Source organism: Lucilia cuprina, chromosome 2 (genome assembly GCF_022045245.1).
Source record: "Lucilia cuprina isolate Lc7/37 chromosome 2, ASM2204524v1, whole genome shotgun sequence".
Lineage (NCBI taxonomy): Eukaryota > Metazoa > Arthropoda > Insecta > Diptera > Calliphoridae > Lucilia > Lucilia cuprina.
Genome location: NC_060950.1, coordinates 43,755,406 through 43,777,905, shown reverse-complemented (window position 1 = coordinate 43,777,905; position 22,500 = coordinate 43,755,406). Strand labels below are relative to the sequence as shown.

The 22,500-nt window shown below is 32.1% G+C and overlaps 1 protein-coding gene across 5 annotated transcripts in view; it reads left to right on the top strand.

Moving 5' to 3' along the window:
• The window catches only part of LOC111683915 (kinesin-like protein KIF21B), a 368,894-nt gene that overhangs the window by 223,847 nt on the left and 122,547 nt on the right, over positions 1 to 22,500 (top strand). For all 5 annotated transcript variants that reach the window (XM_046956603.1, XM_046956602.1, XM_046956601.1 and 2 more), the window contains one exon: positions 17,426 to 17,774. In XM_046956603.1, the coding sequence (XP_046812559.1) occupies positions 17,426 to 17,774 (349 nt within the window). The remainder of the gene's footprint in view (positions 1 to 17,425; positions 17,775 to 22,500) is intronic.

The following is a 22,500-nucleotide window of genomic DNA, read 5'->3' as shown; positions in this document are numbered from 1 at the left end:
GTCAGATTTTGCAAATTTAGGGGGACAATTTTGATTATTTTTTGCCTTTAATTGAATTCATTATGAGGGCAATTGTCCAAGTAGTAAACAATATATTTAAAAGTAAAGAAATTTTATCCAAAACTGAATAACGGTACTCCGAAAGTAGTGTTTATTGCAGAAAATTAAAACTAATTTTTACCTCTTGCATGTACATAAGTTTACTACTTCAAAAAGATAAAAAACATAAAAAGTGGTGAAAAATGCAAAAGTTATAAAAAATTTCCCAGGCCAATAAGTGTTTTAGAGCACTTCATTCAACTTATTTTGGAAAATAAGCTAATAAAACTACTTTGTTACATAAAATAATCTATATTCACTCGAATTTAAATTTTTTCCCTTAAAATATAACGTGAACTAGTTCTGAGCTATATACAGTGGTGAAAAATAATAAAAACGATTTTATTTTGTTTTGAAAACAAAATTTTCTCAAAAAGTACACGTTTGAATTTGATGACTAGTATCTCAAATAAAAGGTATTTCGTTTCTCCTTTTGTATGATATATATTTTGTACATTGTGTAGCTCCAACGTATTTTATTGGTATTCAAAAAAATTTGGCATTGGAAAAAGATAATAGAAACGAAAAATTGTATTGCATATGACCTATGCAATACATTTGTATCATAAAAAAAACACAAAACATATACAGTTAATTACAAAAATAAGTATACAGAAATACTGACAATTGGTTTTATTTTAAAAAAAAAAAAACATATTATTTTTTCAAAAAAACAAGAAAGTAACACATTTATTTATTAAACACAATTATGATAATTGTTATTCACTACTTTTTTTCTTCAAATTTTAATTCTTTGAGTTCTCATTTAAGCTAAAGTTAAAAAGGTGCAATTTTTACGTCACAAAAGTAAGTATAAAGATCATATCAGTATATATTTGGTTTAATGATATTAACAAAATTTATAAAAATTTTACTTGTATTAATATAATTACCTTTTAATAATATATTTTTTACACAATAACTTGGAAAAAATCTACTCTTAGTTCCGAAATCTTGAAATTTGGGACGATTTTATTTTTAACTTTTGAAAAGAGTTGTTATATCGAAATTAATGTTATATGCATGGATTTGACCATTTTAAACACAGTACGTTCTTAAAAACCCGAAATTTAACTGCGATATCTTAAGACTTACAACATTAACTTTAAAATTTTTAATTCTATATATTTTCTTTAATTTAAACAGGTTTTCCAAATACTCCGATTTCCAAAGCATACAATAATGCTACTAATCATATTTTGATATAATCGGTACAATAACCATGTTTTATGGATCGGACATTTTATTTGTTCTAGCAACAAATTAAGATATATCCGTGTTCAAAATTGTTCAATTCGTATTCATACAAACAATTGAGCCTGATTTAATATAAAAATCTTACTATTTTGGACAATAATCAATTTCAGAACCGATATGTATTGTAAGTTATTGACATGGTCACCATTTGACGATTATTGGTAGTATTTAGGAGTGTGTAATGAATGATTGGAACCAAAAAACTTGTTTTAATTAATGGATACTAGTACAAATATTATTTGTAATAATTAATTTAAAAGTTAAAATATCGTCTTCCAATGCTTCATAATGAACACACAAGGGATATAATTGAATACCCGATCCAAAACTCCGGGGGTTTAAATAGTCAGATGTTCTTAAACAGGAAAAACTTCTCCTATAAATAATATTCAGATCAATTACCAAAAATTTAAATTTTTCGAAACATAAAGTGAATTTTTTCCATATTATAGTGCACAGAATATTTTATTATAAAATAATTATATTCAAACAGGTTAAATTTTCATGAACTTTGTTAATATCATTAAGCCATTTTAAACACTTACTTTTGCGACTTAAATTTTGCACCTATTTAACTACACCTTAAATGAGAACTCAAGTAACCAAAAAACCCCGGAAAAAAGTAGTGAATAATAATTATCATAATTGTTTTTAATATAATTGTGTTACTTTTTGATTTTTGAAAAAATAATATCCTTTTTTAAATAAAACCAATTGTCAGTATTTCTGTATACTTATTTTTGAGATTAACTGTATATATGTAGAATAAGCAAAAATGAGGGTTTTCAACTATTTGTGCCATCTGAAAAAATTGCCAAAAATTTTTTTCTTTTGAAATTTATGTCACTGGTGCGGGACATAAATTTCAAAATCGTATTTTCATGAAAATGACAGATAGAGACTATTGAATATAGTCCCTTGATATATATTCTGGATCCTTATGTAGCAGAGTTGATTAGGCTATGTCCGTTTGTCTGTCTGTGTGTTTGTTTAAATCAGTTTTTAGAGGACCCCAGATGTCGGCGAGTTCCGAATCTTCAATAATTCTGTTAGACATACATTCGAGAAGTTCGCTCAGCAAAATCGGTCAATAAATAACGGAGCAAAAATCCGAGACAACCTCTGAAAATTTCATAAAAAATTGAGATTTTTTCATGCTCAGACAGAAATTGCAAAAAACAAAATACATAATCATACGGTAAATTTTGTTATTGTACTCTTGTTTATAAAAACAAGGCAGAGCGAGAGCATCAGAGTAAGAGTAGCAGAGCGAGAGCAGCAATATTGTGATGTTATTGGCTAGAAACATGAAACATGTGGCTTAAGTAAGAAGCCATAAAAGGGATCTTTTTGGCACTTTTATGTTTTTTTTTTTTTTAAATTGTACTTTTTGAGTTTTCTATAATAACGAACTAAGAAACATTAAATTAAGTATGTAGAGCGCATCAAAAGGAATTTTTTGGAACTTTTTCGTTTTACAAAAGGTACTTTTTGAATTTTCTATATAATTAAACCTAGAAACATGAAATTTAGTATGTAGAGTCGGAATAAGGTGATAACTGGAAAAAGTGAACTTTTTGGTACTTTTTTGGTTTTTTAAAAGGTACATTTTGAATTTTTGTCTAATATTGAACTTAGAAATATGAAATTAAGTATGTAGATTCTGAATTATGTTCTTTTACGTTTTTCAAAGAGTACTTTTTGAACCCGGATTAGGTACTTATTCGTTCTGCAAAAGGTACTTTTTGAATTGGTACTTTTTTGTTTTTTAAAAGTAACTTTTTGAATTTTCTTTAATATTGATCCTATATATGAAATTGGGTATGTAGAGTATGAATTAGGTGAGAACCCATTAAAAGGAACTTTTGGGAACTTCTTCGTTTTTCTATAATACTGAATCTAGAAACATGAATTTGAGCGTGTTGAGCCCGAAGAAAGTTATGTAAAAGAGGAATTATTGGTACTGACTGTTTTTTTAACACACCATGGTGAAGGGTATATAAGATTGGGCATAGCCGAATTAGAACTCTTACTTGTTTTTTAATTCGCAATCTTTGTGGAAACAACCCGTATCACTTTCAAATTTATTCACTTTACATATTGTTAATTTATTTATATTACTAATAACAGCTGATTGATTCTTTCTTTTGATTTCCCTATTTAGATCATGTGCAAAATAAAACAACTGGGTTTCTTCAAGAAATTCATTGCTTTTATCCCGAAATTCGTTTTTAAATATTTTTTTTTATACAAATGAATATAAAATTTTCTAAGAAAATCAAGCCACAAAATAAACGGCGTGATTGGTTATTATTTTTTATTATTTCACATTGGTTATTAAATTTGATATTTGTCTTTCTTGTTTCATATGTCATCAGTTCAGTTTCGCCAAGACCGCGGTAAATAAATTGTTAACGTTGTTAATATTAAATGAAATAAAAGACTTCCTCACAAAAATTAGTAGGACTACTGGTATCAAAAAGAGAAATATGATTTATAAACTGTCTGTACTTGGCCCTACTAGCAATACTAACTTTATTAACAGCATTTATAAAATTTCCATAAGCATCATCAGTAGCATCGGTTTCATCAGCATTTACAGCACCAACTTCCATCTTACTTCTTAAGGTTGGTTCAACTACGATGGTCATGTCCTATTTGCTAACAACGGCTACTGGTTTAAGTTACTTCTGAAGCAGCAGAAGTAGATTCAACTAGTTTTGTTGATAACATTTTGGACTATGATTGAGTGGCATCACGGTTTATGGAAAGTCGGTTTGCACGACGTTGCTTATATAAGGCAAAATACTCTACTATACTATATAAGGCTACTGCGAGAGGCAATGTTTTCCATCTCGGGAACATTACGACAGATTTTATTTTTCTTGTTAAATTTATAATTGGCCTTATGATATCTGTTTTATTCAGAAGAAGTCTTGCAGTACCTGTCGACAAATTGCCCAATGACGTGTATTTAAACACTTGTTCAGCTGCCACCATATTCATTACACGTATAAAATCGTTAAATTTTACAATGGCCTGCTCAATATTATGAAAAATTATTCGTGCTATAGCGGCAAATAGAGATGACAATTGATCGGGCTCACGATGCGGCAGATTATTTCTAGCTGCAGGATATTCGAGACACAGCGCAGCAGAGGCTTCCTCGCCATATTTACAAGCATTTGCAGTAACTGCGGGCAGACGAAGCATTTGTCGAAATTTCCACACCAGCATTTTTTAATTCTGTTGTTTAAATATACCGGTCGACTTTTTATTTTTAAACTTTACCCCACAATTGAGCTGTTAAACTTAGTTAAAATCACACTTTGATTTTATTTAAATTATTTAAACTTTGCTTTTTATTTTTTTATTATTCGCAGCCTTTTGTGTCCTTTTTTTTAAAAATTTTATTACAACTTTAAATTAATTTTAAAAACTTTATTCTGATTAGTCAATCATAACTTGAAGAACTTTATTAAGTAAGAGTATAGAATCTCTACTCTTATTGGTTAATAAATACGGTGTCACTGTTATTAGAAAGGTTTACGAAGTAATTACTTTTATTCACGTTGCCACTGTTAGAGTTTACAAAGTAAACCCGAATAGGGCTTTGAATTTCATAACTATGTTTAATATACTCGTATCTCGACAAAAATCTGCAAACCCATGTTCTATACTAGCTTTGATGACCCTAATGAAATTTATAATTATAGGTCCTCATTTTACCCCTTATAAAAAGCCCCCCTCAAAATTTTACATAAATGTCCACAATTCTATTAAACAATAAGTAGCTTAAGTATGTATATCTGAGGCAAGGTACAATTCAACTTAAATGTTTTATTACGAAAATTAAATGACATTTTTATTTTTGGAACAAGTGTAGGGTATTATATGGTCGGCCTTGCCCGACTATGATTTCTTACTTGTTTAAATAATAAAGCATTTAATTTGTTTTTCCTTTGGTAGAGGAATTAAGGTCTACATAAAAGTTATTTATGTAAAATTTAATCGTGTTTTAGTGTTTATAAGTGCGTTTGACCTTCAAGTCATTTTCTGAAGGAGAGTTTGTATGGAAGATACGGATACAAAATTGTACAAATAAAGTTGTCTTTGCGCTGTTATAACGTCTCGAAAACACCAGTACTTGGTCTGAGTGTTTCGACTTTTTAATCATTTTGTCTAATAATATTGAAGAGCATTCCAATACTCTATAACTTTATTAGCTATTTTCTAGAACTTCCAGTTAATGCATTCTCGAAAATAAGTTAAATAAATGTTTGGAAAAGTATTTGAAATTTTAAAGAAACTTTTACTCCCATATTCTTAATCTTTTGTTATTTCTTTCGAAACCATGTTTTGAAAGTTCTCATACAAAAAAATAATTTTAACAGACAGATTTACTACCGGTTAAACTATAATCGGATATTGACAAAAACGTATCAAATAAGACTCTGGAGTATCATGGTACTTTTGAACTTCTAATATTATAAAAAAATGTACCTTCGTACCAATTTTTCCATCCCTGATGGACACACAAAAAAACATACAAACATACACCTCCTCACTATAGTTGTGTAGGGACAAATATTGTATTTCGTAAAAAATATATACCGTTAAATATTAAGTTTTTCTTAAACGGTTAATTGATGGAAATTATTCGCTTTAATTTGTTCGAGCGATTAATCTTCAAAAATTTATCGATTAATTGAACGATTTTATTTGTTAGCTTATATGTTTATGCTATTTATTGACGACAAACTACTTTTATGAAGAATGCTATATGAATTTATGTTGCTTCATAAACACTTCTTACTTTTATGAAAAAAGCTATATATGGATTTATGCTGATACAAAGCCAATTTATGTTGCTTTATAAACACTTCTAACTCCACTATTGACGTTTAAATCATTTGCGCATTACTTTCCCCAGGAACGTGTAATATTCGTGTAGTGAATTGACCGATAAAATCCAACTGCCGGATTTGATGTGGTGGAGATGCTCCCTCCAGTGCATATCTAAAATGTTTGATTGCTAGATATATTGCTAACAATTCTCTCTCATAGGCACTATATTTTGACGGAGCATCCGTTAGTTTATTTTTTTTTTTTTTTTTTTGAAAAAAATCCAAGAGGCTGAGGTATATGATTATTAATTTGATGAAGAACTGCCAGTACTGTGCCTGTACTGTACATAAAACAAGATCAGCATTTAATTTTGGATGAGACAATAAAATGGATTTAATCAGTGCTTCTTTGCATGCTTCAAAATGTTGGATAGTATTGGAAGTCCACTGAATTAAGGTTTTATCTTTTTCTTATTTCCATTTAAAGGAGCTTGGTCTTTTATTGGATTTCGGATAAATCTACGATAAAAATTGATCATATTTAAAAAACGTTTCAGTTCAAAAGCATAAGTTGGTAAAGATTTTATAGCTTTGACTTTTTTGGATTGGGACTAATGCCATTTTTATCAACAACGTGACCTAAAAATATATATATATATATTTTTTTTTAATGATGTTTTCAAAGTGTTGAACGTGTTCTTCAGGTGTTGATGATGAAATTCAAATATCATCTAAGTAACAAAAAATAAAATCTAAATCTTTTAAAACCTCATGCATATTTCTTTAAAATGTTTGGTAGACCAAATGTCATATGAGTAAATTTAAATAATCTAAAGGGTGTGATTATTGCCGTCTTTGGAATGTCGCATTTTCTTATTAGAATTTTATTATAAGCCCGGTTAAGATCAATTTTGCTGAAAATTTGTTTGCCATGCATAATACTTAAAAGGTTTTGAATTTGTGGAAGCGGGTGTTTATCTGGTATAGTTTGCACGTTTATAGACCAATAGTCTCCACATGGGTGCCATGTACAGTTAGCTTTACGTACCATGTGAAGAGCTGAGGCGTATGGACTCTTTGAAGTTCTACAAATACCCAGTTTCGTTAAAAAAGAAAATTCGTCCTTAGCTGCCTTAAAAATGAAATTTTGATGTTAATGTTTCCAGGTCATCTTTTACGTATTCACTTCCCGATGTAATTAAACGTTGCCTTCTTATTAAAATTGTAAATATTGCGTGGGATCGTGATGACTGATCGTAAATTTGCGTGGATGCAGTTGTACGGGCTAAAGCACCTTGCTGTAGACATTTATTTTAAAATAAATAAAAATTAAAAGTAAAACTATTATAAAAAATTATTGCTTCAATATTGACTATTAAATATTATAAGTGAATTTATGTGTCCTCGGAGGTGGTGAGTTCGATTCCCAGCGCACAACAGGCCCAAAAGTGGCACAGGTGTTTTTCTTCAAATATGATGTATATACATCTTCCTTTCAAACGAAATGTCTTTTTTATTAACTAACGTCAATTTCTTAGCTTTAGAGATTATGTAGCTTTTTTAAATAAACAAATTTGTACAAAAAACATTAATATTCTAGTTTTTATGCACGAATCTATCTCGTTTAGGGAGCGAATTTTTGTCATACTTATTTTATTATTTACATATTTTTATATTTTGTATCAACAATTTTTAATACCATTTATAAAATAGAAATACATAAAGGATAACTGTTGAACAGAATCGACATTGGTAATGTCAAACTCTTCACATAGGGGCATATGTGATCACAGAGGAATTGAAAGATTATTAAACATATACTTAAATTAAAAACATAGCATCATTAAAAAATAACTAGATGGAGAGGGTGAAAAAATCGGAAATGAAAAAACTCAATCAAAGCAATAAAAAATAGATTGTAATTTTTAAAAATTTGATAGTATATTGCACGGTTTGTTCCACATATATATCAGCAATCAGGAAAACGTACAATAAAACTAATTTGAGGCAAAAAGTTGCATTCTTCTGATGATAGGTATTAAAATACACAGCTGTTGTTGCTTTTTTAACAAAGCATGAAAAATATATGACATTTTTTGATGAAATTTTCAGAGGTTGTCTGGACAGACAGACGGTCATGGCTTAATCGACTCCGCATAAGGATCCAGAATATATATATCTTATAGGGTCGGAAAATTATAATATAGAATAAATTAATTTTTTTAATTAATAAAATTTAATTTTGAAACTTTTTGGATAAAAACCACATTTTCAAATATATCCCTTCAAATAAGAGAATAAATAGTGCATGAAAATTTAGGTCCAGTTACAAGCAAATCCCTTTGTAAGTACGTCTGTTAAATATAAAAACTGCAATATACATTTTTTTTATAACGAAATGGAGATATGTAACTGAATGGAATTTTTGGACACAATAAAATCAGATAGAACCAGAATTTCTTCAAACTTTCATATTGAATTGTTAGGTAAATGTATTTACAAAATTTTTATAGCATTTTTTATCTTTAGAAAAAAAACCGTATAAAAAAAATAGTTGTGATGCAATTTTCAGGAGGATTAGAAAAGAGCAAAACCACAAATTATGGCGACTTTTTATGAATATTAGAACTAACCGGTTCTATAGAACCCAATTGGGTCCAAGTGTACTAGTATCAGCCTAGAACTAATGGTACTTCGAACACACTCAATATTAATTTGAGCATTATGATGGTATAGAAAAGTTTACAGATGGGAACTAGTACTGGTGATTTTGGTATTCTATTTTGGTACTAGTTCCATGTCCTGCAGGGTATATACAAAAATTTTGTATGGATTAGGTTAGGTTGATAGGAGGATGTATTCTACATCAAATCCGAAGAAATACACATTTGCCCCAATCGCGCCTGTTGCGCACTCCTTATCATAAAAAAGGGAAATTAATGAATATTTTTCAGCGTTTATAAATTCAGTTTTCTGAACGTAATTCCTAAGAATCTTCCAATCAGTGTTAGTCAGGAGTGTTATTTCCAGAATAACTTTACTTCCAAGACACTTGGATCTAATTTCGACGAATGCCTGGCAGTGGCACAGAAAGTGCTCCAGAGTTTCACTGTCTTGTCCACATGCTCTACATACGTCTGAATCTGCACGTCCAATTTTGCACAAACGTGCTCGTAATTCTGTGTGTCCACTCAGATTACGTTACCGACTACATCCGAGTGGGCTGGTACCCATATGATGCGAACCTTACCGATGGGAGAGAATTCAGTTAAAGCTTTCTTACAATCCAATACGGTCTTAGATTTAGTTCTAACTCCTCATATCGCCCTAATTGCCATCTGGCTGTCGGTAAATATATTAAGCGCTGTGGGCACCATATTTATTCTAATCCAATTTCGCATTCCATTATTGCTCGTATTTCTGCCTGGAAGCTTGTGTTATAATTTGGTTTGGTATATTTCAGCTTTTGTATCTTCACTATAGACCTCCAGCCATACTTTATTCCCTAATTTAGAGCCATCCGTGTAACAACGGATTCCTACTGGTATTTGCTCTAATGTTCCGCTTGACCAAGACATTCTATCTGGGATTAGCGTTTCAAAGTTTCCGACATATTCTGTATCTGGTATACGATCAGGCACGTCCGATGATTGTGAATAACCTTCCAATGTGTCCAGTATACATTGATGACGTGTCCTAAAACTGCTTTTGGCCAGTTCGCTAAAGTAAAGAGCCGTTCGGCTGTAAGCGCCTCCTCATATCTTTAATATGTTTCAATGGGTGGAATATCTAGCAGCGTTTCCAGAGCCTTGGTTGAAGTATCACACATGGCACCACTTATACTCAAGGAGCATGCACGCTGAACTCCCTGTAGTAGTTTAATATTGCACTTTTTGTCTAAAGCAGTCAACCAGATTATTAAAGCATAAGCTAGAATTGGTCTAATTACACTCTTATAAAGCCAATTTGTCATATTTGGACTAATACCCCATTTCATGCCTATAGTTCTCCTCCATATCGCCCAACACCGATGTGCCTTGTTCTGGTCGAGTATTCTACCTAAGTACTTAACTTTGTCTGTTACTGGTATATTCTTGCCCAGGAAGCAAGGTGCGGTATACGTAGAAATTCTTGCTAAAAGACAAATTTCCGTTTTTTGCCGGGTTAACATTGAGACCTCTCGGTTGAGCCCAGCTTAAGGCCTTATTCAGAGCCTCCTCAGCTCTTCTACACAAGTAGGTCTAAGTCCTTTCTCGGTTAGGGTCCTTAGGAGGCTATTAATCGTGGTAACCCAGAGTAAAAGTGACAAAATGCCACCATTTGGTATACCGCGAAATACCTTTTTCTGATAGTTATATCGTACATGTCATAGCTTATCCATCAATTCATTAGCATTACGGAGCGCCCGGTCAACATTAAACTGGTCTAGGGATTGGATAAGAGTATCAGTGTGCACGTTATTGAACGCGCCTTCGATGTCAATGCATACTGAAAGTGTATATAGTTTGCTATCAAAGGATGCGCCTATGTAGTGGACAACTTCCTTTAAGGCGGTTTCCGCCGATCGTCACTTTACATAAGCATGCTGCTTAAATTTTAGGTCTTTGTCGGGTAAACTGCCTTTAACCATACTTCCAAGGTTTTCAGTAGGAAGGACGTAAGACTTTTCGGTCGATAAGTCATAGGTGACGCATAGCTAGTTTCCCTGGCTTAAGTATAAATATTAACCTTCCATCCTGCCATTTAATGAGGGTATATGTGAATTTGAAGCATCGTCGAGGTCTAGCTGTAACAGGTGGACCATTTGTTTCAATAACATGTTCAACTGAAGTGGATGGCAATAGTGATGAAATTTTATATATTTGTGTGATATCTACAAATTCTGATAATAACTTTGAATACTGGGAAGAAGTATCATAAGTTTTTATTGAAGGAAATTTGGATATTTGTGAGAATAATGAGAATAAAGTTTAGTTTGCAAATCAATAATTTTTATGTATTTAACATTTATTAAATTATAGTGTTCTAAAAAATCTGCCCCAATAATATTATGATTAGTATTAGCTACAATAAAATTCCCATCTGTTTGTTTCCGGATACCAAAATCAAGTGAAAGTTAAGCAGTTCCATATGTTGAACTTGTAGAATTATTAGCAGCAGATAACATGTGTGATGACTTGTTAAGTTTAACCTTTTTATATAAATTAGAACTTACCAAAGAAACATCAGCTCCGGTATCGACAAGAAATTGATTACCAGTTGAACGGTCAGTTATAAAGAGCGCCGTCTTTTGTAGTATTGTTTAGGAAAAAACATAGTTGCATCACTAAAAACTATTACATTTTGAGTAGATTTTAACGAATATGTAAAACGAAATGTCTTCACATATACATACATACATACATACATACATACATACATACATACATACATACATATATACATTTATATACATACATACATACATACATACATACATACATACATACATACATACATACATACATACATACATACATACATACATACATACATACATACATACATACATACATACATACATACATACATACATATATACATACATACCCTCCTTCAAAAAATGTCTTAAACGAGTAAATTTGACTTTTTCCATTTGTATCACAATGAAACTGAACAAAATTAACTGTTATTTAAAAATATATAATTTTCTAAAATTTACGGAGGATCGGCCGATGTTTGACATATACTCCTATATAAAGCCTCATATAGAAAATTTTGTTTTTATCAATAAATTGCTTAAATACTTTGGAATTAAGGTAAAATTCAACATAAAAGTTTCTTTATACTCCTGTTGTTTTTGTTGTAATAAGTTCACAAAATATATATTGATTATACACTAGACCACTTTATTGTGGAGGGTATATTGGGTTTGCTTGTGTTTGTAACTTCCAAAAATATTCGTCCTATACCCACCTTAAAGTCGGAATCGTTTTCTGAGTCGATTAAGCCATATCCGTCCGTCTGGCTGTAAACCTTGTGCGAGAGGTACAGGTCGCAATTTTCAAAATAATTGGATGAAAATGGATAAAATCGGTCCATGCTCCCATACAACAACCGTTTCCCCCGAATAGGAACATTTGGCTTCCCACAACTTGACCTACATCGGTTGACGTAATGATGGGTAGATGTCGTTTCCTAGTTCCACTTCAACTATATTATTGGATTGAGGTCTGCGAGAATGGGTCCGGTGTATGGTTTTCTGTGAAGCTCATCTGTTATTAAAGCAGTTATCTTGTTTCTGTCGTTGTAAAACTTCATTTCAAAAATGGCAAAATCATGGCCATATTTGATAGTCGTTTTTATTTTGTATTTTTGGACAAACCACTTGGAAATTTTTGAAATAATGGACGATCGATAAACAACGGCTCTAGTGCTGATACAGGTTTTGACATGTTCTACAGTTATCTTTATGGATGCAGTGGAAATAAATACCAGCCCCGCAAGCAACTCAACTAACTTTTAATGGAGCTAGTGTGGTTGACTCTTAGATTATTTTTAATGAAGCCAACTGAATTGAAGAGAAGAAAAGCGATAAGAAGCAAAAAACAAAAGCTCTGATTAAAATAACGTTAATAAATATTAAACTGTTTAAAAAAATAGAAAAAAGACTATTGAAACGTTTAATAAACCTAAACCAAATTGTGTATAAAAAAATATTATAAAATAAATAATTCATTGGACAATAACGAAACTATAAAAAAATATCCAAAAATGACTGATTGCAGTTCATGCAAGTCAGTGATTAGAGGAGAAACGGGCATCAGGTGTAATGGAGTTTGTGGAAAAATATACCATTGTACAAAAAAGTGTTCAGGATCAATATTCACTCGGGGTTTTAGAAGCAAACAATTTTATAAGATTTATGTGTGAGGACTGTATGCAGTATATTAGAAATGTTGATCTTGTCTTGGGAGAAATTCAAGATGGTGTAAGAACAAACAAACAAAATCTAAAGGAATACAAAAAGGGAGTTCGAAACATCATTAAGACAAAATGAAAATGAAATTAAACAACTATTGCAAACAATCGATAAAAAGGTAGGAAGAAAGGTTTAAAATAATTGATAATACACGAAAAAAAAAACTGTGAAAAAACGTTCAAGAAATTAAAAAACTTTACGGCACTATTAAAGACAAGGAAAACAAAAACCAAGAACTGTGTAACAATATGCAACAAAATTTAATGTAAAAATGTGCAACGAAAAAAAAGTGATAAAAGAGACAAACGTCAAACAAAATAAGCTATCGTTTTCTGATACATTGAAGAAGAATATAGTGTTGCCAGAAGTAAAAAATCAGGTTCCGTTAATAATTAAACCAAAAGAAAAACAAAAAGTTGAAAAAACGAAAGATGATCGAAATAAAAAGGTAGATCCTGTTGATTTTAAAATTATTAATATTGAAAATAGGAAAAATAGTAATACAAAGTGAAAATATTAATGAATGAAAAATGAGTGAAAATTATAAAATAAAAGTAGCGAATGATGCTGAATTGTCAATTGTTATAACAGACATGAGTTCTAAGTATGAAAATAAGGAGTTAGTTGAAAAATTAAGAAAACAGAATATAATCTTAGAAAACAGTAAAATGGATGCAATAAAAATATATGAAACCAAAAGAAATAATGAAAATATATTTAATGCAAAAATAAAAATTGATAAGGAAATATATCCGAAAATATTATCAGCCCAAAAACTTAATGTAGGATGGGAAAAATGTAAAATATTTGATGGAACTAAAGGTGCAAAAAGTACTAAAATATAAATATTTTCCGGTTTTTACCCTTGTGTAAGTATTAAATCTTTCTAAAGAATAATATTTAATTAATATTATTTTAAGTAATTTTTCACTCATATTTAAAATTTTGACTCTATAAATATATGTTTTGCAAATGAGTGTAGAATGCCCGTTTTTACTCCCCGAAAGGTTAACATTATATAAGAAAGTACTCATTTTTGTCGTTTTCCCTCTCTTTGTGCCTTTCTTGTCCAAGATAAAAAATGATATAGCCTATTGACGTTTTTATAGGTTTATACTTAATAATTTCATAATTCAGAGTTTAGTCCCCCTAAAATTGCAAAATCTGACACTGTGCTCCCTTCAGAAAATGACTTGAATGTCAAAATTTACCTATAAACACTAATAACACTTTTAAATTATACATGAATAACTTTGAAGTAGACGTGAATTCCTCTACAAATATTTATAGAATAGGCCCATATTTTCCCCTACTAATATTAAGGAATAAAGTTAAAAACCAAATCAAATGCTTTATTTTTTTAAATAATCCCCATTTTTAACATACTGAATGGTGTAGGGTATCATACTGTCGGCTATGTCCGACTATACATTCATACTTGTTTTATTTATACTTGATTTTGATATCTTATATATAAAAACACTTAATTTAAGTAAAGGTTTCATTCCGAAAGTATTTTTCGTTTTTTTTTCTGAAGTAGCAAAAATACGGAAATGATTTCACATTCGATCGGAATGACATTCTATGGAAATAAAAACTAATAAAAATGTAAATCGATTTATGTCAATGTACTAATCATAGTAATAACCAGGGCAAGGAATTTCATGCACTAAAAAATTAAAAATATGAGCTTATAATATGCCCTATAAAATGGGAAAATATGAACTGAAAATGTGAAAAATATGCACCAAAAAATATTTCTTTGTGAAGGTACATATTAATAGATATTCAGATCTTAAGTTTTTGACAACAAATGTACAGGCTTTTAAGGACTGTTTTATGTACTATAATACCAAAATCCTCGAGAATGACAAATATATAGACTGAGAAGTATTGGTCCTAGACCCAACGCTAGAGGTCGCAATTTTCAAGACAATTTGATGAAATTTGGTACATACTCTTTTTTTGGTCCAAGAGCGATCGCTATTGAAACTGGTTGAATCGGTCCATTATTTCTCCTAGCAGCCATACAACCGTACCCCCCGAATCGGGCCTTTAGGCTCATAATTACGTTAAATGTTTTATAATGTCAACAAAAATCAGCAAAAATTTGTTTTATAGAACAATAAATGACAATACTAATTTTTATTGTGATCGGGCCACATTTGACCCTAGCCCCCATACAGACTCCCCTTCAGAAAATGACTTGAGGGTCAAAATTAACTTATAATTACTTATAAAACGATTAAAATCTACATAAATGACTTTGGAGTAGACATAAATTCATCTACCAAAATCTATAAGGATAGGCTCATATTTAACCTTTCTCCCCTATGAGCCCTCTTGTAGAAAATCTCTTTTTTGGTCAACAATAAGTAAAAATATTCCACAATAAAACAAAAAATATTTAAAAAAAATCAAAATTTTAACATACTGACTGGTGTAGGGTATCATATGGTCGGCAATGTCCGACTATAAATTCATACTTGTTTTGTATAAATTATATTTCTTCCAAATTTTATCGTGTGGTAATGTTTTTAAATGAATTATGCATTTCATAGAACCTAGTATTTTGTTGTTAAATCTAATTTTTTTTGATATTTATGTTAACAAAATCTAAAAATGTAAATTTAGAAAAAATTGTTAGAAAAATAAAAAAATATGTAAAATAGGATTTAAAAATGTTAGGTTAGGTTAGGTTTTTCAGACTGCTTACTAACACGAGTAAGTCTATACTTGGGTCCTATTTGGTCCCTTTGTAACGTCTGTAAAGAGAAAAGATAAGGGAAAAAAATAATGGAATAATAATACAATAATACAATAAACGATAAAATAATTGAAAAAGTGGATAAAAGAAAATACTTAGGTTTTATAATAGATAAAAACGTGAACTTAAAAGAACAGGATCAGGTCTCCCGAGGAGTTGACAAATGAGAATAAACCGAAGAAGAAAAAGAGCTCCTCGTCTTCTTATATACAGTCGAAGCCAAGCCATACTTCACTCAAAGGAACCTCAAGTCAGAATCCTGCGAGTAAGGGTGACAACGCCAAGATAGATATTCCGAAGGCGACCACGTCGGCGAAATCAATCTCGAAGGCACGAGTATCTCAAAAGAAGGCCCGAAAAGAGAGGCTAGACAGTGGAAAAGGAAAAGAGCCGCCATCTTACGCCAAAGTTGCCAGAAGAAGACACCGGGACGATCTCTGCTATGCAGTTTACGATGCCGGTAACCCGACAGGCAAAATTCCAATAGACCAACAGAGTAAGGTAGAAGATCTGGTGAACAATAAGATAGTGGACCACGCAATCGCTTCAAAGGGCAGACAACCAATAGAGAGCGTGAGCTGCGAGTTCAGCATGGGCGCGATGTTGATGAGATTGGCATCTCACCAATTTGTTAGCACCCTAAAGAACTTGGTGGAAAGTATCCCTCCTCCCTGGGACGGCGCTAAGCTGGGACTGGTAAAGAAGAGCGAGCTTCCGGTGCTCTTAAAGTCCACTGTATACATAAAAGGATGGGGCAGTAAACTGACAAGTGAACGTATACTGGAAATCTTGGTGGTCAAAATGCTGAGCTGGCCGTGGAAAAATGGGAAGTCTTTTACAGGAAAGAAGAACCTGAGGGAACTTTATTTGTAATAGGTATCGACCAGAAATCTATGGCTAGTCTTGCCAAGAATAAAGTTAGGGCTTACTTCGCCTCTAAAGCTGTCATATTCAAAATTGGGAAGGTGCCGATTGGAAGGGCTGTTACAACAAGCCTCGAAAAGAACACTAAAAAACCTAAGAACACAGCATCAGTAGCAACTACTGATAACGTTGAGAAGTCAAATCCTAAAAGCGAGGAAGTTACCACTAACTCGCCAAAAGAAGGTACAGCTGCCATTTCCAAAATCGGAGAGGAAGCCGATTGACCCTCACCAGGCGATTTGGTGGCTGGTCGCCATGGTCGTGTGCCATATAGCTGCTTAGAAGCCAGATGTTTGAGTTACCAGACTCCCAAGCAGCCGCAACAGTATCTTCTTCGTTGGAAATATGCAAAATATATGCAATTTAAAGCAAAATATGTAATTCATGCATTTACATTTATGCAACAACAAAATCGATGTCATTTTGTAGAACATCATTGATTCGAAAATTAAAATAGTTAAAAGTTATTTTTAGTTACTGACTAAAAACATGCATTTGCATAGAAATCCTTGCCCTGGTAATAACAAATATGGAATGCATGTGACAAAGTGTAAATTTTTTTAATTTCAGGGAAAACGTGTAGTTGATAATAACGGAGATGCCTCTATATCGGATACATTTTATGAAAATGAAATGTTATTGCATGATAACAAACGTCTCCAGCAACGTTTAAAATCAATGCAGGAAACTATAAAAGCTCTCACAGAAAAAAATGCACAATTACTATTGGAGAAAGAAATGAATGCATTTTCGTCGTTAACAGATGCTGATCAGACCATTAAAAATATGATTGCAGGGTACTTGCTGGAAATTGAGAAATTGCAGGCAAAGTTAATAGAATCCGAGGAAATGTATCAACAACTTAAGAAATGTAGAGATGCATCATTTGTTCCACAAAATAATTTACAGATTGATGATGGTAAGCGTGTTGTATTATAAATTTCACAGAAAGAAAGAATTATTAAATTCAGACATTTTTTATTTCATTAACAGAATAATTAATTTTCATTAATGACATACATACATACATACATACATACATACATACATACATACATACATACATACATACATACATACATACATACATACATACATACATACATACATACATACATACATACATACATACATACATACATTGTTGCCCACTTGTTTCTGTCGTTATAACACTTAATTTCAAAAATGGCAAAATCATGGCCATATTTTGTAGTCGTTTTTAAACCACTTGGAAATTTTTTAAATAATGGTCGATCGATAAACAATTGCTCTAGTGCTAATCCAGGTGTTGACATGTTCTACAGTAATCTTTATGGATGCAGTGGAAATAAAAACCAGCCCGCAAGGAATTTTTAATGCATTATAAGTTAGCTGTTTCTCAGCTAGTTGTGGTTGACACTTAGATTATTTTTAGAGTCCGACCGTACTCAAAATTTCGTTCGAACTTCGGTAAATTTGAAAGTTCGGTCGAATACGAATTTTGTTCGGTTTTCAACTTTTTTCTTAAATGAAAAACTCGTTTATGATTAAAAGGTAATAAATTTATAACATTTAAAACCATAATATGAACATTCGGAAGATTTTTTAAAAAGGTCTTTAATTAGCAATTGGGTGAATTATCAACTAATTCCGAATCCCAGAAATTGATAAATATCTAATAACAAACTAATTTATGAAATTCATATATCTTAATACCTTTATCTTTGGGTTTAAACGATTCATTGATAATGATATTATTCTCTGTAAGAGCACGCAGAGAAAAAACATGGTTGTGAAAGGGGTGTCAAAACCGGCCCCGATAAGGACACTAAAGCACCTAAGACGATACCCAAAGCATCATTAGCAAGTACTGGTAATTTTCAGGAGTCAAATCCTAAAAGTGTGGAGGAAATCACTCGCCAGATGGAAAGGAAAGTGTCGATTAAAACGACTGTTCTTCCTATGCCCGCAGTGCCATCAATGGTACCCACTGCATCAATAGCCTCTTCAAGTTACCCGGAGGAGTCAAATCCAACTAACTCGTTAGAAAAAAATTGAAATTTATGACAATGACTGAGGTTAAACCTCCATCGGAGTGTGCTGTCAACGCTCTGATGGTTAAAATTAACACAGGCAAGATACATATAGCTTTAATCAAGGAACCTTGGATGATTCGCAACAAGGTTTCTGGATTAAATCACGTAAATTTCCAACTTTTCTACGTTGATATAGGGTCTCGACCGAGAAAATGTATTTTATGTCACAAGAACTTATGTTTTCTCCTCTCAACGGGAATATCCACATCGGATTCAACGGTGCTGAAGCAAGACATTCCTTATGATTTTCCTATGCTTGCACTGGTTTCCGTACATCTGTCTCAGATATTTACCGCATGCTTGAAGTTTACATATACCCCCATCAAATGGCAGGATGCAAGGGTAATATTTATACCTAAGCCAGGGAAACCTAGCTATGCGACAATTAAGTCTTATCGACCGATAAGTCTTACGTCTTTCCTACTTAAAACCTTGGAACGAATAGTCGATAGTATGGTTAACGCAGTATACCCGAGAAAGGCCTAAAATTTAAGCAGCATGTTTACGTAAAGCGACGATCGATGGAAACCTCCTTGAACGAAGTCCTTTGATCCTTTGATAGCAAACTATATGCACTCTTAGTATGCATTGATATTGAAGACGTGTTCAATAATGTTTTATATTGACCGGGTGCCTCGTAATGCGACCAAAGGGTCGCATTTTGTCACTTTTACTGTGGGTTACCACGATTAATAGCCTTTTACTCTAGGTGAACTGGTCAAAAGCGCTTATAGGACACGACATCAATGTATACTGGACACATTGGAAGGTTATACACAATCATCGGACGTGCCTGATCGTATACCAGACACAGAATATGTCGACAACTTTGAAACGCTTATACCAGATAGAATGTCTTGGTCAAGCGGAACATTGGAGTAAATACCAGTAGGAATCCGTTGTTACACGGATGGCTCTAAATTGGGGGATAAAGTGGGACTTGTGTTGAAGATCCAGAAGCAGAAATATACCACCGTTTAACAAATCATAACACAAGCTTCCAAGCAGAAGTACGAGCAATAACGGAATGCGTAAATTGGATTAGAATAAATATGGCGCCCACAGTGCTTAATATATTTACCGACAGCCAGAAGGCAATTAGGTCGATATCAGGAGATAGAACTAAATCTAAGACCGTACTGGATTGTAAGAAAGCTTTAACTGAATACTCTCCCAGAGGTAAGGTTTATACTCGGGAGTAGTCGGTAACGAAAGAGCGAGTGTAATATCTGTAACGAGAAGGGAGCTCGAGGCAGTTAACCTGACAAATGCAAAACCATTCGACGCAACGAAAGCTGAATTAAAAATATGGGTAAGAGAATCCTATAAGACCTCTTTGAATAAAAAAACAGTGGGTAGAAAGAAAATCTTATGGGGTGGCCCTGATGAGACGAAAAATCTCCTCAAAATGAGCAAGTCTGAAGTTAGTGTGATAGTACTATTCTGAGTGGACACACAGGATTACGAGCACATTTATGCAAAATTGGACGGATTCAGACGTATATAGAGCATGTGGGGATGACGGTGAAACTCTGGAGCACTTTCTTTGCCACTGCCAGACATTCGTCGAAGTTAGATCCAAGTATCTTGGAAGTGATGCTATTCCGGAAATGACATTCCTGACTAACACTGAGATTCGTTGGAATTACGTTCAGAAAATTAAGTTTCTAAACGCTGAAAAATAATTCATTCATTTCCTTTTTTTCTCATGATAAGGAGCGCACAACAGGTCCGATTGTTGCCTAGGTGTATTTCTTCAGATTTAATATAGTATACTACTCCTATCAACCTAAACTAACACTTTTTCTATCCTGAAACGTATATTTGGAGAATAATGGGGGTTTCAATTGTTCTGATCTATTATTTGTTAATTTATTTAAACGGTTTGAAATATTATTTGTTAATTTAATTAAAATTAATTTATTTTTTTCTTAAAATGTCTTTTTTTCTTTAAAAACAATAAAAAATCTAAAAATTCTTATAGAAATAGGTCTTAAAATCACGCACATGACTGATTTAATTTTTATAATATATGACAAAATATATATAAATCCAGAATAATAAAGTAATTAGCGGGATAATTTAATTGGCAAAAAATATAAAAAATATGAATAAATAAAAATCCAGAAAAATATATAAGTAGGTACGTATATACATACAGTAGTTTTCCGATTTAACGACCATTCAATTCTACGAACATCGCATTTAACGAACAAGCTAATTTTTCCTATTGACTACCTTAAATAACGAACAAAACTTGTTTTTTGTACTCTGTTTAACGAACTAATAAAAATATTATTATTTAAATTAAGATAAAATGACATTTATCAAAAATAACAAATAACCTAAGTTGTAGCAAGCGGTGCTTTTATACCCAAAACTGTAACTCTTTCTGGGTTCTTATTAAATTTTAGTTCGATGTAGCTATGTCTGTCCGTCCTTCAGATAATGACTTTAACGCGCAATACTCGCTTAACAATACGAGTACGCCGAGTACTAACCGATATCTCTAACAAATTTTATGGGAATCGGTCCATAATTGACCTTACCCTCCATATCAGGCCCCCTTAAGAAAATTACATCGACGCTCATTACTCGCTTAAAAATACGAGTTTAGCGATGAACTTCGAGAAATAACTTTAAAGCTCATGACAGAATTAAAAATACAGCGATTAAATTCGACACAAATATGGTTTGAAGGTGGGTATATAAGATTCGGAATTTTGTGTTTTGTGCTATTTTTATAAAAAAGAATTAATTTTTATAAAATACATTTAAAAAATAGTTTATGTACCTATTTTTAAATATTTTCCTACCAAAAACCCACGTTTTTCTTAGTACTGCATGTAACGAACTTTTCAATTTTACGAACAGGCCTGACAACATATGGGTTCGTTAAATCGGAAAACTACTGTATGTCAATTAATGATCATACTACTCAAAAGCAAACTCTCATATTATGCGTCAAATGGTAATAAGCTTATTATATCTAATTTACTCAATAAATGAAAATATGCGAGTATTTAAATTCGTTCAATATAACAACAATCAAATAACAGCGTGTTATGTAAATTAATGAACAAAATAAATATGTAAATATAACAGTTATAATTAAATGCTGGAACATACTCCGCCCCAAGAACTACAGTTCTTAAACCCAATGGAATGCAGGCTTACCGCTAAAATGGTGTGAGGCTGGCGGTATAAAATACCAGTTTGTACCAGAGTGAGACAGGAATGTCGAAAGTTTTAACGTGAGCATCTACCTTGATGGCCTTATCTCACGGTGGTCTTTTTCATCCATTGGGTAGACTTGAGAACAGTCTACTATCGCCCCTTCTTTTTTTAATGAAAATCGCAGGTGTCAATTTTTGTATATTGTTTCTGACCGGTCCATGAACAAGTACTCTGCTGGAATACTCGAGCTATCTAATCTCTTGACCATTGTATGGCCTCTTTTGATTCAGCAACAGCACCTAGAGACGTAACCGGTAGACGAAGTACGATACATCAATAAGCTGTCGACATTGTTCTTACTCACAGGGACACACTGTGGTAATTCTAATATGA